General features: G+C 41.3%; 1 protein-coding gene across 1 annotated transcript in view; it reads right to left on the bottom strand.

Annotated features, from left to right (window-relative positions):
* The window catches only part of grn (GATA binding protein grain), a 38,060-nt gene that overhangs the window by 759 nt on the left and 19,665 nt on the right, over window positions 1-17,636 (bottom strand). Inside the window, exons 6-9 of the mRNA XM_017236499.3 lie at window positions 11,231-11,374; window positions 7,589-7,775; window positions 7,314-7,501; window positions 5,388-7,115 (exon numbers count right to left, since the gene is read on the bottom strand). Of these exons, the coding sequence (XP_017091988.2) occupies window positions 7,089-7,115; window positions 7,314-7,501; window positions 7,589-7,775; window positions 11,231-11,374 (546 nt within the window). The 3' untranslated portion in view covers window positions 5,388-7,088. The remainder of the gene's footprint in view (window positions 1-5,387; window positions 7,116-7,313; window positions 7,502-7,588; window positions 7,776-11,230; window positions 11,375-17,636) is intronic.

Here is a 17,636-nt window from a genome sequence, read left to right as displayed (position 1 = left end):
CACCAGCTTCCAGCCTCCCGGGGATGGGGCTCTCATTGGAGACCGTGACCAGATCGGACCACTTATCGCCTGTCGAAGGCAATCGATGATGTTGTTGCCCCTAATGATGATGAAAGTTTAGACACTAAACAGCAATGGCAAATGCAAGACTTTCCCCACCAAAACATGGCGAAGTGTTGGCAGCTTATCACCTCGGCCCTGGTAATTACACAAGAAATTATGTTGGTAACAATAATTCGTTGTGGCATAATTCTGGGAAATTGAAATTTATGCCTCCGTGTTCGGAGGCGATCTTGGCCAGCTTCTTGGCCATGCTCAGGGCGCATTTATCGTGCAGCATCAATAAATTCTCGCAACGCAATGCAGAAGATTCTACAGATAAAAAAAAAAAATCTTGCAACTATTTATTTTTTAATAAGAAAATAAAAATATTACAAAATGTTATGCCCTATATTTCGCACTGTAGACAGAGTAATACTATTTCATATTTATTCTTTTTATAATTTTTTTTAAAGCATTTTCTTTCTGTGAAAAAAAAACAAGCAAAGAAATCAGAAACAGCAGAGTAGCAAGCAGCAATCGCAGGTATCAACATTTCATAATATTTACAATAAACATGCAACTGTGTGGAACTGGAAGCAGGAGGGTTTTTGGAGCCGAAGGATGCTGCAACACGGAGTGGCAGGAGTCTCTGGCCGGGCGCAGTTAGCGCTTCATGTTGCGTGAAATTTGACACTTTCAGCCGGGATGACGACACAAATTTTCTTTGCATCTTGGCCAGACAGACGGGCAACATGTTGCATGCTCTTTCTTGGCTGTTTTTTTTTTAGTAGTTTCTTTTCTTAACTTGTTTATAGAAGCCCTGCCACTTGGGGGCTACCGAATTTATGTGCCTTTGTCATATTTGCCAGGTTCTTTTATAAACTTTTTGTTCTCCTCTTTTTTTTGGGGTTTTGTGCGTTTGTTTAACAATAATACACAAATATGGCCACTGCCTGGTTGTCAACAACTAACCCGAAGGCCAGTTAACCTCTCCACAGCCTCCAGAGCCAGTCATCTCCCACTCCTGGAGGAGTCGAGGAGCAGCATCTCGAAGACGTGGTCGAGACCTCAGGTTGTGGCTTAAAAGGCAAGGCTTATTCTCATTGCATGTGCCATGCAAAACGCACACAATCAAGCGACAAATTGATCGCACTCCCAGATAGCACCGTTTTGGGTACTATGGGAGTAAAAAGGTTCTAGAACTTGGAGTATTATCTTAGGGTAATTATACATGCAACTAATCAGACATAGTTTTTGAGAAAGACGCCAGATAATGCCGAATATATTAATTTTTATTCTTCATTCTTTAGATTTATTCACCCACTGTGCCATCGTAGTACTCAGTTTTATATTCCAAGTCTTTTTCCAGCCATAGGCCTACCTACACAGTCCTCAATACGAGTCTACGAGTATCTAGACCTCGCCTCTCTCCGATGAAGAAACTAATATCTGCTGCAATTGCCAATGCCAATTTTCCTTTTTAATATGCCACGAATTGACATGGGCCGTTGCCATTAAGCATTTGATATGACCAGGCCCAGAACCAGGCCCCGAACCCGAACCATTCCTTGTTTGGAGTTGGGAGCTGGACATGTGATGACATTGCATTGGGGATCGCCATATGCAAAGGCTAAAGCAGATGCAGCTGCTGCTGCAGTGGCATCACGGTGCCTAATTTAATCAAATTAGCTGAGAAATGCAATGGAATGGAATTGCCTGGAGCAGAAACTCATTACGTTAATCAGTTGATTGTGCGAATCTAAAACAAATTACGATTATGACAGTGTTGCAATATGGTCCGGGCATATGGCAATTTCAGTAATTAATTCGCCCCACCACACACCACCCAGCTCCCAACTCCCGGCCAAATGCAATTTGTGCAATTTAATTTCATTAGAATAATTCTAATTAGAGCAATGAGTTGTACAGACTATCACAGCCGAACAATCATGGCCCAACGTTTGACTAAGCACCGAGCTTTGGATGCAGCACTATACGGGTGTGTGTGTGTTTGTGTGATAACGGAAATTTAATTGAAATTGTGGCAGCTTTTGTGAAATTATTGGAATTGCCAGAGCTGGGAGTCAGGCAGCCAGCAAACCATCCAACCATCGCGAGAACCAATTACATTTAGAAGCCGACTTGACCTTCCCCCTACCATTCCACCAATCCCACACCCCAACACCACAAAACCCCAAAAGCCCTATACCAGATACCCAGTCAGAGAGACTCCTAACAGAATTGATGAGCCGACTACATCCAATGATATAGCCTTTATAAATACGGCTAATGGAAGTTGCCCTCACAGATTATAATGTTTGTGGCCATCTAAATTGAATTGCAATCGAAGCTCTCCTCGCTCTTGTATTAAAATTCATTTAAATCGACTCCCTGGAAGCCATAACCGGTGCCTATCGCAGCTAATCATCTAAAGAAGTGTGTGTTCTGTGTGGGAGTGTGGGCGTTTGTATCTGTGTGTCGCCATTGTTGGGTGCACATTCCCAATCAGATAATCACGCATTCGAAACGCACGAACCAAAACCGAAACAGGATCGAAATTACAAAAGCCCCAAAGAGGCGGAGGATGAGGTCAGGACAATGCTGAAATGGACATGGTCGAAGGAGCTTTGTTCCCTACAATCCACCGCTCCCACTCTTCACCATTTAGTTGTTGCCACTAATTAGTTAATGCATGTCCCAATATATTCGATATCTTGGCCACAACTGGAACCTCGAAGGACCCACCACTCGGGTAAATTCGGTTTATATTAAATGAATAAGCTTAACGTTTGATGATAAATTTTCTTTTTTCTAAGGAGTTTTATTATAGGGGTTTTTTCATACCTTTGCAGAGGGTATTATAAGAGGACAAAAAATATAAAAAATATTTTGTCTCAGGATTTTGATGCAAAATGGGTGAGAATCGATCCATAAATCGTTTAAGGTACTCCGCTTGAGAATCGGGTGAGAATTGGAGAAGATATAGCCATCCCTGTGGGCCATATAGGGGAAAACCCCATTTTCAAGGGATCTCATCACAAAAAATGGACAAAAAATCGAAAAAATATTTTGTCTCGGGATTTTAATGCAGAATGGTGGAGAATCTATCCAGAAATCGTTTAAGGTACTCCGCTTGAGAATCGGATGAGAATTGAGGAAGATATAGCCATCCCTGTGGGCCATATAGGGGAAAACCCCATTTTCAAGGGATCTCATCACAAAAAATGGACAAAAAATCGAAAAAATATTTTGTCTCGGGATTTTAATGCAGAATGGTGGAGAATCTATCCAGAAATCGTTTAAGGTACTCCGCTTGAGAATCGGATGAGAATTGAGGAAGATATAGCCATCCCTGTGGGCCATATAGGTGAAAACCCCATTTTCAAGAATCCCATCACGAAAAATGGACAAAAAATCTAAAAAATATTTTGTCTCAGGATTTTGATGCAGAATGGTGGAGAATCGATTCAGAAATCGTTTAAGGTACTCCGCTTGAGAATCGGATGAGAATTAAGGAAGATATACCCATCACTGCGATAAGTATATAATTTTTACCGAAATTGTATATCACCTCGGGTCCGCCCGAAGTAAGCTTTCCTTTCTTGTTTGTCTTCAAAATACACATTTAAAATTGGTATTTAGATGTAGTTTTAATATTTAGTTATCCTAAATATACATATATTTGGGTTGTAGGGTTTACTGATTTTTTGTTTAATTTTGAAACTAAAATATTGGATTATGTAGAACCTTGATGTTTAACCATCATTCATAAGACTAATAGAGAAACTTAATAACCTTACAATCATTCAACATAAATAAGCATTTGTATTCTGAATATATTCGGACCACCTTTAACATATTCCTAATATATCACCTAGTATTTCATTTATGACTAGAGCTAATTAGTTAATGTAGATTTCCAAAAGTTCTCCAAACAGACCAACCCGAGGCAGAGCTCATGCCCCAAAACAAAACCCATTGATTTATGCTCATATTTAGAGCTGTTTATTTATGTCGTTTGTTGCATGTCCTCCAATCTCCAATTCCAACTGGTTTCAGGTGGCGTGCCCCATTATCGTGCCCCGGGTGTGAGTGAGTGTCTCGGTGTGTGAATTGGTTTCCCATTGGCTGAACATACGTATACCCACCATATGCTTATCTGCGATGCTGATTAACTGATTTATATGCCTGGCCATTGCTTATGCATTGATCACCGTATTTTTTCGCCTGATGGACTGCGTAGACGTAGGAATTGGAATTGGAATTAGAATGACAGTTTCGGTTACTATTACAATTGACCCGTGACATATGCCTCACTTTTTGGTTTTTGTTTTTGGGTAATTTCAAAGGCATTGCCTAGAATGACTTATTTTGTTTCAATTATATAGTAATTATATAGCAATTAGGTGTGTGCCTTTTCGAAACTAATGGCAGAGAACAGTTTCGAGGGCTGTAAGCTCATGTGATGCTGGTTCATATACTATTAGGCTACAGTGGGTTTCAAAAATGATATTAAACGATGCTTATATTAAAAGAAATGGAAGTATGATGGGCTTTTCTCAAAAGAATGAAAGTTAAATAAAGTATAATAGATATAAAATAATTAGGATCCATTAGACTTTACAATACCGCCACGCACTGTCTAACCAAAGATATATATTTCACATATGCCTGAAAATCAGACCTGGTTGAGTGCCGTCGTTTTGCGTGCCGTGCACTTAATTGCTGTCCCAATTATTGCATCGCCCAGAGAGATATACCCAGCCGATAGGTTAGTATTTATTTTATTGTTTGGGAATTCGGGAAAAATTGATAACGAAATGAGCAGAAACAAAGACCTTGGCAAGGTGCAACGGAAACGGATGCCGCGGCGAGTGACAAAAGCCTAATGGGGTCATCATTGCAGTTTACTCAACTGGATATATTGAATTAATGACCGGCTAACACGCGTTGGCTTTATATAAAAACGTAGAATATTTAATTGATGGGATTGGGCACTGAGAAGAGCTTAACTGTTCAGAATAGACTCATTGCCTGGTCATTGCGAGAAAGGAAAAACAAAAGACTTAGACAACAAACTGTGTTCTTAAAGCACAGAAAACACCAACACCCAGTTAAATATGAACATGCCATTTCACGCCTCCAAACAACTCATAATTCAAGCGTTCAATGGCCAGATACCAATGCTGCATAACAAATGACCAAGTTAGAGCCGGAGAATCGAAAATTGAGACGAACCCCGGGCACGTTTCTTGTCCGGCAGCGAAGACGCATCGAAATTTAAAGAGCAATTCATAAGCGTAAATGGCCATTATAGAGACATCATTGCTTATTGGATTTATTACCAAACCAATTTCCAATTTCGATTTCTGGCCACTCATCTGGCAGCAATTAATCATCCGAGGGGAGCCTTCAGTTACCGTTCCACAATTAGAATCATTTTCAATGTTTTTTTTTTCTGTATTTTTATGTATATTTTTTTTCGTCATAAATTATTTTTATTTATTTTTGTGATTTTTTTTTTTGTATGGATTTTCTGGTGATTGCCATTAAATTTAATACAATTTTCCATTTTTTTGCTTTTTGTTTCGGTTTCGATTTTAAATAAACATTACGCTTGCTTTGATTTATATATATTCAACTATCAATATGGCCAAATTACAATACATTTATCGTTTACACTTAGCACATAATACATCATATTTATATATATATATAGTTATATCGTATTCTGTTTATACCTCAGACATAAATTAGGTTAGGACTAAACTGGCTTTATACACACAACTTAGGGGGATATACTTTAAAGTGTAGTTGGATTTTTTTTGGGCTTTCTTTCTTGTTTTTACTAAGTTTATACAAAAATTGCTAACAAATGTATTTTACAAATTGCCTTTAACATTTAATTTAATTAAATTTATTACAATAAGTTTAGGTCTAGGTACTATATATGTTCGTTTAAATGTGTACGTGTGTATATTTTTAAGACTTAGGCATTAACATTGAACATTTAAGTGTTGTTAGTTTTTAAAAAGTTGACGGCGGCCTTCGATTTTAACTTTAAACATTTTCGCTTGCATTTAGTTTAGTGGATTATATTATTTTACAACTGCTAGTGGCGCACCTTAGTGAAAGTTTATTTTAATATTTATATATTTTACTTTTTGTTTATCACGTCTGTTTTGTTTAGAGTCTAAGAATTTAACTAGTTTACAGTAGGCGTACGCTCTAAATAAATTTTGCAATTTTCAATTGCTTTCTGCGAATTAGGACAAACATTTCAAGCAATTACTTTATTAATTATTTATTTTTACAAAAATCTTTTTTTTTTTTTTACTTTTGGACGTGCATTGTAACTGTTTTTTTTTTTTTTAATTTACTTGTATATTAATATTTGTAGTTCTCTGTGTGCTTGATTCAGTTTTGTTTTTATATATACACAATAAATATTTATGAAATTTTGCTCCTTTTTGCGGGTTCTGTTTTTATGGCAGTTCATAAAGCACAATTAAATACGTTGAATTTGCGGGGAGAAATTAAATTAATTAAGCGAAATATGAAACATAAGAAAAAACTATACAAACACTCACAGAAAAGCCATAAAGGAAAAATAAAATAAAAATAATGTGCAGCCCTTTAATTAATTTTAATGGGGCTTTTGTTATTGCTGCCGGCTCTCGGCTCTTGGCTCGCGGTTCATACAGCCATAGCAGCAGCAACAACATCAGCTACAGCGACAAAGCTTAAATAATTAAAAATTGCACGCAATGTTTACAATTAGCAATAACCAGCGCCTGTACAGCACACCCCCACATCCCATTCCAAACACCATACGACGCACACTCGCCCCCCCTTTTGGGGGTCTCAAATGTATCGCTTTTGGCATGTGGATGTCAAGGGCTTAGGGCCACTGTCAATTGCTGGCCAAGGAGTCCTCAGTTTGGCATTGTGTTTTGTTTTGTTGGGTTTTCGATTTATTGGCGGATCACTCCACTCGGAAATCGGCTCTAACTGAACAGATTGTTGTTCAAGTTGTTCCCGCTCCATCACGTGTAGTCAGTGCGCCAGGTGCCCTGAGGAATGGAAAGAAAATAAAATATAAATCATTAGTAGGGTTTTTTATTTTATTTTTACATTAATATCCCTTCTAACTCCCTCAAACATTTACATATTTCTACCATCCCAACCCGGAAAAATAAAATAAAACTCTATTTCCCTTTCTGACTAAAAAGCTTTCCCAAAAAGCTACTTTTTTTTATAAAAATACTCACCATCGAGCTGAGTCCCAAGTGGTAGGGCTGCGAGTGGGGAACCACCGCTCCGCCGAGAGAGCCGGCGGTGGAGAAGCCGCCCTGCAGGCCACTGGAGGCGCCCAGGGCGCCCATGCCGCCGGTATACCAGCTGCTGTGCATGTGCGCATGTGCCGGATGCAGTCCACTCGAGAGGTGTCCATGTTGGGCTACAATGAGATTTCAAAAACGGAGAGAGAGAGTGCTTGTTAGTTGGAGGGCAGGACTTGGAAGGTGCGCCAAATGAAGATGCTTACCCATGGAGGCCGAAAAGCCGCCGCCAAAGCCTTTCGAGGGATCCAGCGGCTTGAAGTCGCCCATGCCGAGATGTCCTCCAATTGGCAGACAGCCGCCGCCCAGGCCCTTCTTCTTCTTGGACTTGGAGCTCAGCTTGCGATTGCGGGTCTGGATGCCCTCCTTTTTCATCGTTAAAGGACGATTGACCTGCAAAAAATATAAAAAATAAAGGAAACTTTAGTTGGAGAGTCGAGGGAAAATCAATAAAGTAAAAGCGACCCGAATGGAGGGCTAAAACCGTCAGCGTCTGACCACTAAAATGGGTCAAATTTATGCAAATTCATGGACCGGAAATGCCGCTAGCTGCACACGCTGTCTGGAGAGACAGGGGTGGTGGTGTCGGCGGTGGCGGCGGTTGTATCTACTGCATTTATATATAGGAGGGGTTTCTTTTTTTTTTTTTTGTGTGCCGGCGAGTGCAACCGGGAAGTGAAAATGAAGTATTACAAGCATTTCTACACGATCAGATAAGCGACATTTGCGAATGCGATTAGTTGGCGCTGATAGCGCTCCCAACGGCACCCAGGCCATTTTTTCTTCTCATTTTTTTCAGCTTTTTGCTAAAGCGTTTGCTGTTAATGTGGCTTCACTTGAAAAAAATATACATAAGATAGGGAGTGTCTAATTTTGAAAAATTTCAACACCTTAGAGGAAGATATATGTAGATTTCTGCTATAAATAGAGTTTGTAGAGATAGTTTTAAAAAATAAATTCTAAAAGAATCACCATTTAGTACTTTTAGTACTTTTAGAAAGAAAAAATTTTAAATTTTAAGAAAATATATTTTTCAAAAACCTAAAACCTCTTTAAACACATTTTTTGAGTGTGTGTTGCTGCTGTACTGTCTCATGTTGCTGCTTCTTCTCTTAATAGAGTTTGTGAGAATGTTTTAAGATATAGATTGTTATAGAATCACCCTTAGAATAGTACTTTTAGAAAGTTAAAATATTAAATGTAAAGAAAATATATTTTATAAAAATCTAAAACCTCTTTAAACACATTTTTCGAGTGTATGTTGCTGCTGTACTGCCTCATGTTGCTGCTTCTCCCTTTGGAAGTGGCCATTGTTGCTGCTGGGCTCTCTTCATATGCAATTCCTTATCACTTGCGAACATCTAAGCGGCAGCATGCGCTTCATTGCGCTACAATTACAATATTGAGTTACCCATTCCCAGCAGCCGAGGCAGCCTCGGCAACAAAAGGGAGTCTAGGGAATAAATGTTACAGAGGACTTAGGGCTACCTGGGCGTGAATTACGACATTGTTGGTACCTTTTTTTTTTTTGGGTTTATACAATGTACATACAAGTATATATATATAATGGCAAGTATATAGCAAAAGCAAACAGAGAAATTGTTAAATTGCCGGGCAATTGTTTGCCGCTTTTGAAGAGCCGGGATTTTGTCAAGCCAGAGGGTTGATTTTGTCAACGAAACAAACGTATCACTTACAAAAAAAAAACATAACAAAAACTATATCGAGATCACTTTGCCAGATCGGTAGATCCGGATAGAGCCAGAGAGATGGGAGGATCAGTCGGGGCAGCCCACGTAATTGATAGTCTTTCTAGCGTTTAGCGCAAATTGCGGCAATTAGCAACTCGGCTCAGCTTGACGGGGCAGCTGCTGTTGCTGTTGCAGTCACTACCATCTTAAGCTTTAATTGATATGCAGCAACAAAGCATAAAGTTGTTAATGCCCAGGCCTAGCTCATTAAGAAATTCAGAGGAAAAGTCGAAGGGGGAGAAACAGCAGCAGCATCAGCAGATTAACTTTTTTATGCATAAAATCTAAATCGAGCGTAGAGAGAACACGCGCCGCTGCAGTTGACTGGCAACTTGACAGCCCTCAAGGAAAATGCAAAGAAAATAAAGAGGAAAATCTTATAAACAGCCCACCCACAGATCACAACCAAGAGGGCTATGCATCCAGAGATCGACTGGCGACGGGAGGACGGCGCCAGGCTAACCGTTAGGTAACCTATAACCTTTATGATTTTTATGTTTCATATATTGTCACACCCCAGGACATCATTGTCCTTACAGATAGGACACAGCAGGTTGTCTCAGGAGATTACAAAGAACAGGTGACAGATAAAAGATCTCAGATTCAGCAAGTGTATGGAGCAAACCTCTTAGAAACTAGATCATGTCATGCTTTTAGATCCGGAACCTTTCTCTGATCCCCATTAGCCATGCTCCACTGTGTGGCAAGTTGCAACATTTCCATAAAAAGTGCCAATCACTACGGCTGGAGGCCCACACAGGCCGAGCCAGGCGGCAGCTCCAAATGACAAACGAATTGAATTGAAATGAACTGCAAGAGCCAAAGTAACCAAAGCACAGATAGATAGATACATAGATAGAGACAGAGCTCCAAGAAGCAAGAGAGATGGCTATAGAGAAGGCAGACAGGGACGGCAATGGCAAAAATGTGCGCTGATTGGCATCTTATCGAGATGGGCCACTGTCCAATTGAAGGAAAATTTTTGCAAAAATAAATTTCGCCTGAAAAGCGCCTCGCCACCCAAAGTGCATTCGCTGCTCATGTGTGTGTGTGTGTGTGTATCTGAGAGATACGTCGGAAAAGTTTGCTGGTTTTTCTTTGTGAAAATCAGATTAGAGAAAAATAGAGCAAGAGCTGGTTGGTTGACTGGTTGGCTGGCTGCCTGGCTCTTTGATATTTGCCTTTTATGGACGGGCTCAATTAAAAATATTTCGCCTTTGCCGATAGTCATCGAAATGCAGCCGCTTAAGTGGCGGCCGCAACTTAATTAGTTTGCCACACAACACAGGGCACGGGGGCAGGCGCAGGCTGCCAACCAGACAGGTGGCCCATCACTTAAGGGCCACTGACATGTAAATGTGCCAAAAGTTCAACCGCAAAACTCATTAAAACTTGACTGCAGGCCACAAAAAAACACAAAAACGCACAAACCAGAAGCCAAAAAAAAAGGAAAGAAAAGTATCTGAAGGGGGGGGAGCAGTTAAAAAAGAAACCTTGAGCTTATCCCCTGAAAAGCGTGGCTAATGAATATTTAATAAACAAGGGGAGATTCAATTCAGTGCAGTTGCCTCGTCCTCAACGGACGATTACATAAATTACCGCCCAACATCTAACATCTCGCATCTAGCCATCCTGCCACGCGTTGCACATAACCGGGGAAATCAGGGAAAAGCTTATCGCATTTTCACAGCCAAACACCAGAGACCCTTATCTGCCTTGCCCGGGTGGATGGTGCTTTGTGGGTGGTGGCTGGCTAACTGGCATCTTTAAATAATCATCAGGCATTCATCATCAGGGGGGTAACTGAGCTAAGTAACCTGCTGCGGCAACAAATCGACAAGCTAAACGGCAGTCCACCCCCTGGGGTGGCCCGGAAGAGGCCGCACTGGGCTTTGGGTGGGCGGGGCAGACACTTCATTTTTGTCACATTTAATCCCCGGGTGCGTGCGCTTCCTGTCCAGCACTCGCCGGACCAACTTGGGATGTTAAATGTGGCGTTAAATCGTGGGGATCGTAAATCGATACAAGTGGGTGGGGGGGAGGCTTTTCCAAGCTAATAGTTCCGATGACCAATGGCTAGTTTTTTGAGATACTTACATTGTGCAGCTTGTAGTATAATCCGCAGGCATTGCAGACTGGCTCACCGCTGGCATTGCGTCGCCAAAGGGTTGTGGTTGTGGTCTTGCAGTTGGCGCAGGAAGTGCCCGCCCTCTTGGCCGCACTCTGGAGCGATTGCAGGGTCTGTGGAGGAAGGGAATAATACATTAATAAATATCGGATTTATGGCAAGTGTGTGTATTATGCTAATGCCGCTGATCGGCTAATTGAACAGTGCCAAAACTAACGCAGAAACCCAAGAATCTGGTGTGCCCCTCTCGTCCCTGACAACCTATCCTCTACATACTATACTCTCCAGCCCGAAACAAAGTTGCTTAACACACCAGGCAACAACATTTTTTAAATGGCATACCAAAAAGAAACTCCAACACAGCCATGTGGAGACCCAGATCAGCTGCCTGGCTGGCTGACTGGCTTGTGTTCGTTCGTTCGTTCGACTTGGGTTAACAGCAGCATCAATTCATTAAAATGACAATTTTTACAAAACTGCCCAAAAACAACAGCAGCAACAACACAACTGCTGGCAAGAGGCAACAACAAGCAGGGATCATGTCTGTGCCACGCTTAAATTTCCACGAATTGGCTACAAGAACCAAGAATCGAGAACCCCAGAACGGAGAACAGAGAATTGGAGATTGGGGATCGGGGATCCAGCATCGAGAGCCGAAAAGTTCCCCCTCCCCCCAACCAAACCATTTTGATCCCCTCCTTCCCTGTGGCAGAGACTTTGTCTGCGTTTTGGGCTTCGTTATGGCATGCCCCACTCCCTGGAAGACACTGAGGCTTAAGATTCTTTAAAAAAAAATATATTATATTATATAAGAGTTTAAGTAAGAGTACTAAGCCTTTTTAAGATTAACCTTTAAGCTTTAATTCTTTTTTTAAACCTGCCCCTTTTTTCTCTCAGTGCCCATCTTCCAGTTTTGGCTTGTTCATGCTGCTGGTACAACACATGGCTACGAGGCCTTAAACTGGCGTTGATCATGTTTGACTTTGATTTTTAATTGTTGCCTCTGCCTCGGCTGCTTGCCACAAGGGAATCGCCTTCGACTTCCACTACGACTTGGACGTCTTCGATCCATGCTCCGATCTCGATCTCGATCTCGATCTGGATCTGGATCGGCTCTGGACGAGAGCTCCATGTGTCTCACCTGTTACCGATGTGGCGATTAACATAAATCAGAGGTCATATGGCAAGGGAGGCTGGCTGTTTGTTGGCATTTTTTTTTGGTGGCACTGTCTTGTGTTAACGAGCTTGTAACAATTTCTGCAGACAGAGAGCCAGTTAGCCAGAAAGACAGTTGGCCAGAAAGCCAAATGCGAAAAGTGAGAAATTCAAAATTAATTTCAACGCCTACGAGCCGGAGGGAGAGGGAGATCTGAACTGGAAGTTTTGTGGTAATTATGCTGCGATTTTTGTTTGCTTTTGGCCTTCTTTTTGTTGGCCCAAGATGCTTAAGCGTATATAAATTAAGTTGTTAACATGACAATGCAACAAAACAGTCTTCTCGAACATCCAGATGCAGATCCAGATTCTTGAAAGTTTTGCATTCCGTTCCCAATCCGAATTGTTGGCTCGAACTTCACTCCTGTTGGCCAAATGCCTGTCGACCTTTGCCAGCTGACATAACATAGAGTGGGTGTGTGTGAGTGAGTGTGTTTTCCACAACAATCACGGGCGCAACAATCAAACAGCAAATCACATAAATCAATGTCAGTGAGCAACAGGGCGGGTGGGGCATACAGTAGGGGGTGGTGGCAGTATGGTGGAATAGAGGGGGTGATGGGAAAATTGACAAACTGTCAGACATTGACAGGCGTTTGGGGTTTAATTGAAATGCAAAAAGCGCAAGCGCCAAAAACAACAAAAGCACAAAGTGACAACAAACATACAAAACAAGATGGCGCTACCGATTAATAAACAAAAGCAACAAAAAACGCATACAAGTGAGGTTTTATATGGTTTTGTGATGGGATTTAATAGATTTAAATGGTTTAGTTTAAAATATTTAAGTTTTCTAACCTGAGGTGTCTTGAAAACTCTCTTAGAAAAATGTAATAACTTGAATAAAACACTTTAAAGACTTCTTAAACTGAAGAATCTTTAATGTTTTATTTAAAAAATTACTTTAAAACCATGTTAATGAAATTTCCACTTTAAAATTTTCCTTTTCCGACATCTAGTGCTTTTTTAAGTTTCTATTTTTTTCAGTTTCTAGCTGCCCTGACTGCCACACTGTCAGTCAGTGTGACCATAAATTGTGATTTATCAATGCATGACAAAACGCGCTTGCATTGCTGCCGTCTCTGTCGCTGCCCTTGTTGCCCTCTCGCTCGCTTGACACCTCTGCTTGATTTATATTTTGCTTTTTTTTATGACAAAGCTTACAAAATGGTCGACACTCGTCTTCGTTTGTTTATTTTTTCGTTTTCTTTTTTTTTAGGATTTTTGTTTTGTTTCTGTTGTGCTTCTCATATTTCTGTTTCGCCTTTTGTTGTGTTATGCAAATTTCGTTTTCATTTCACACACAACCACACACACACAGTCTCGGGCATTTAAATATTTAATTGTAAGTGAAACACACAGAGGAAGACTTTACAAAAGCCCCCAGTTTAGGGGGGGTGGCAGGTTAGGTGACTAAGTAAATATGTACTGAGTAAATACTCCTGCTTCTCCCCCTGCTACACTGCTATTTATTGCGCAGCTTTTGTGCGCTCTCTTCTCTAGTGGCAATGCCCTTTGCCATCTCCGATAAACGGGACACAGTCAAGATGCTGTGGGGCTGGGCTGGGCTAGGTGGATGGGTGGGGGTGGTATCCGCATCTCTATCTCAGTGTAACATCTCTGGGCCATCTCTTTTGCTCAACTCGCTTTTTTTATTTTTTGTTCTTCCTTCTGTATCTTTTTCCCCTTCTATCTGTATCTGTTAGTGTGTCTGTGTATCTGTGTGTGTGTGTGTCTGTGTTATCTAACAAAACATTCATTAAATTTTTCTTCTTCTTCTTGTTGGCCTCAACTTGGCTCAGAGCGCATGGCCACCCCCTAGCTTTTGGGGTTGTTTTGGCCCACAAAACCCAGGGAAGATGGCTAAAGATAGCGGGCAGAAAATTTCTATATCTGATGCTGTATATCAGGGGGCTGGCTGGGGACACAAAATGGGGTTTGTTGAGCTTGTGTCTGGCAACTGTAAATAACAGTTACATTCAGAGGACGGCAACTGTGAAATTTAATTTAAAAATTCAAATTTTATTGGCCAGGCTCTTTCAGGGTTTCTTTTCAGAGTTGGCTTTCAAGAGTAACATCCTGATTCGGTTTGAGGTCTCTTTGGCCAGGTCTACTGGTCTCTCTTTTTGCCTTTCTGGCTTTCCCTGCAACTAATTTGACTAATTAAAACATCAGCTTAACTCATTTCCATGCTCAAGCTGCGACCTGGCACGAAACTGTTGCTAAAAATCACACCTGCCCCTGCTGAGCGCACTACGACCCAAAGCTACCCAGAGTTGGTTATAAAAAATCAATAAAATGTTATATGGCCAGCAAACAGAACAAGCCATTAATGTCGCTCATTAATGCGGCTCAATGAATTTTACGAGCCATGAGTCGAGGGGTTCACTCAAATATGTCGCTTCAAAAGGGCTATAATGCCAATTGGCTTAAAAGTGGCCTCAACCGGGAGAAATTGGTGGAAGGTTTCTTAACAATATTTTTTACATTTTTAATCAAAGTTGTTGCGTGCCTGGGGAGTTGGATTTAAAAATAAAAACTTGCAATAGACTGACAACTCTGTAGAACGCCCCCTTTTTGTATGGTAACTCTAGCTCCCCATTGGAAGGCATGAAAATCGTCATTAATATTTGTCACTGGCCATTGAATGGGGCCGGCAAGGCCTAAATAAATTATGGAACTGGCCAAGAGGCCGAATGGCAAGGTGGAGCCTTTGGTCCGAGAGCTCGGCTCGGAATGAATGTGGTCTAAACACGCTCACCTCACCCCCTCCTGACTGCGTGTTCGTTGTCTGTAAATAGTACGAGAAAATATATAAAAAAAAGGGTTAGAAAATGCACAAGCCACCCCCTTTTAGGGGTGTCGGGGGTGGTCGGCTCGAACCTGTGCAAAATTATGCATTTGCATATTAAACAGTCACCATAAATTTTTTCGGCCCATGAACGCGAAAAGCGAAAGCAGCTCAACGCCTGGGCTTGAATTCCCACTTAACAAGCTAAACAAAAAAAAAATGTTATTTTATACAAAAAAATAAAGAGAGAAAAAAAAGAGATATAAGGAAAGGCTGGCTTGGCCTTAATCATCGACGGGCAACCCTTTGGTTGAAGCCCTGGCTCAGAGCCTCTTTCATTATTATTATTGGCACGCCCCGTTTTTGCTGCGTTGCGTTGCGCTTCGTATCGTTAATTTTTAATTGATCTGCGAAAGGCAGCCTGTTGCATTCTCATTCCCGGTCAGGTTCATCAGGCTCCCCTTGGGCATCAGCATCAGCATCAGCTCCCTTCAAGTGCATTTTAATAACATTAGGCCCCCACTTAACAAGATCCTAGCGCCCCAATAAAAATAACCGAAAAAACAAGCTTAATGCTCTCGATTGCGTATACGCCCCATCGGCCGTTTGCCACAAACGAGGAGGCAACGAGAGGCATTGAACCTTCCACAGATCCTTTCTTCTTTATTTTTTTTCTCTTATGCCTTAGTTTTGATTTGGCTGTCGTTTCGTTTATCGATTTAATTTTGAACGTCACAGCCTACGATCAGAAATCGGTTCGATTTTCCCACGCCGCTGAAGGATGGGGCAGCCACAGAAATAAAAAGAAAGAAAAGATGCCACAGCTGGCTTCAACAAAAAAAAAAAAAAATGTGTTAATTAGTTTTCCCCAAACTCTTTCGCTGCGTTGCCCGCTGCGATCGTTCAAGCTTTTAGCTTTATGGCTATTGTTGAGCTGTTGGCGTTGAAATACGCCCGCGGATTAATAATTAATTAAGGCTTTATTCACAAAATGCATTTGTAAACGATTGTGTCAAGTGTTGATGGGTTTATTGCTCACTATTTTCAAATGGCAATAGCCAGCTTGGATTTTCTTAGTAGCATGCAAATGTGACATAAGCCAAATGTAATAAGCGTAAGAATAAATGATTTTTATTTAGGTTTTTATTTTTTTTTATTTTAGCCATGACGTGGCCGTCGTTTTGTTCAATTTACTGTGTGAAAATTCGCATAAATTAAGCGCAGAGTACAGAGCACAGCAACTGAGGCATAAATATTATGCAAAATGCAAGCGCCGACGAAGACGGAGACTCGCCCCTTCCCTCACATGCTGATTATATAAGTCACGATCTCAGCCGGCGAGATGAGCAGCTGTTGACCCCGGCTAGCTTTTGTGTTCTTAGCGGATCGTTTGTGGCATTTAACATGGATTGGCAATTAGCTATAGGAAAGTATATTTATGTTAGTTACTGTACTGCCAATGTGACAAATGCCATTCAAGGCCGGAACCAAAAAGACTTGCCTATATTTTTGAAGGGAGGGCAGCCTGGCGGCTAAAAGCGAAAACAAAACGAAACTTTAACGCTTTTTAAAAGCGTTTTCGGGCCTTATAATTAAATGCAATTATTGCGACGCCAGCGCCAGCGGGCTGCTTAGCTCAGTATTCAGTTTAAAAGTATTTTCAGTTTTTCAGCTTCAGAAACCGAAAACAACAAAGGAGCTGAGGAGAACAACTGGAAAACATATGTAAGCGAACGGGGCCAGAAAACTGAAACTCAGAGAGTTCCAGGCTAAAATACATAAATTAAAAATTTGCATTGTTCTGTTTCAGGTGGAGATCACTATAGAGGGGTAGTGGCAGTGTGAGGAGAGTAACGACTTGTTGACTGTTTTCATACAATTCGGAAATTTAATTAAAGGCGGCCCCAAACAGCAGACAATGAGATCCGCCAGCCAGCCCCCTCTACTGCCCTCCTGTCTCTTTGCAGGTGCAGCATCTTAGCTTGGACTTCAAGTCTGGGGGTATGCAAAACTCAGAAAACTCTGAAAACTTGACCCTCGCGTCTGCAAAATCAATACAATTGCCACCCAGGGAGACTTTCAGACTTCAATGGTCTTGTGGTCTTGCGGCCTTGGGGCAGTAGTGCCCAGTGAACAATTGAATTGCATTTCAAGCAGCTAAGGACATTTGATGTTGATGGGTCGCATCCTGTGAGAAGAGCAGGGCAGAGAGAGTGAGTGAGCTGGCGACAGGACAGGCAACCCATAAGTCAGCTGAGTGCCACATAAATTTTAATTTGTTGCATATTTTGTCAACGAAAAATCCACACACAACACACACCGTACTCCTTCTCTGTGAAGACAAACTCCTGCTGTGATTTTCTTGGGAA

The sequence above is a fragment of the Drosophila bipectinata genome, chromosome 3R, assembly GCF_030179905.1.
Source record: "Drosophila bipectinata strain 14024-0381.07 chromosome 3R, DbipHiC1v2, whole genome shotgun sequence".
NCBI classification, from domain to species: domain Eukaryota; kingdom Metazoa; phylum Arthropoda; class Insecta; order Diptera; family Drosophilidae; genus Drosophila; species Drosophila bipectinata.
The sequence above is the reverse complement of the archived record's forward strand: the minus strand, read 5'-3'. Positions and strand labels throughout refer to the sequence as shown.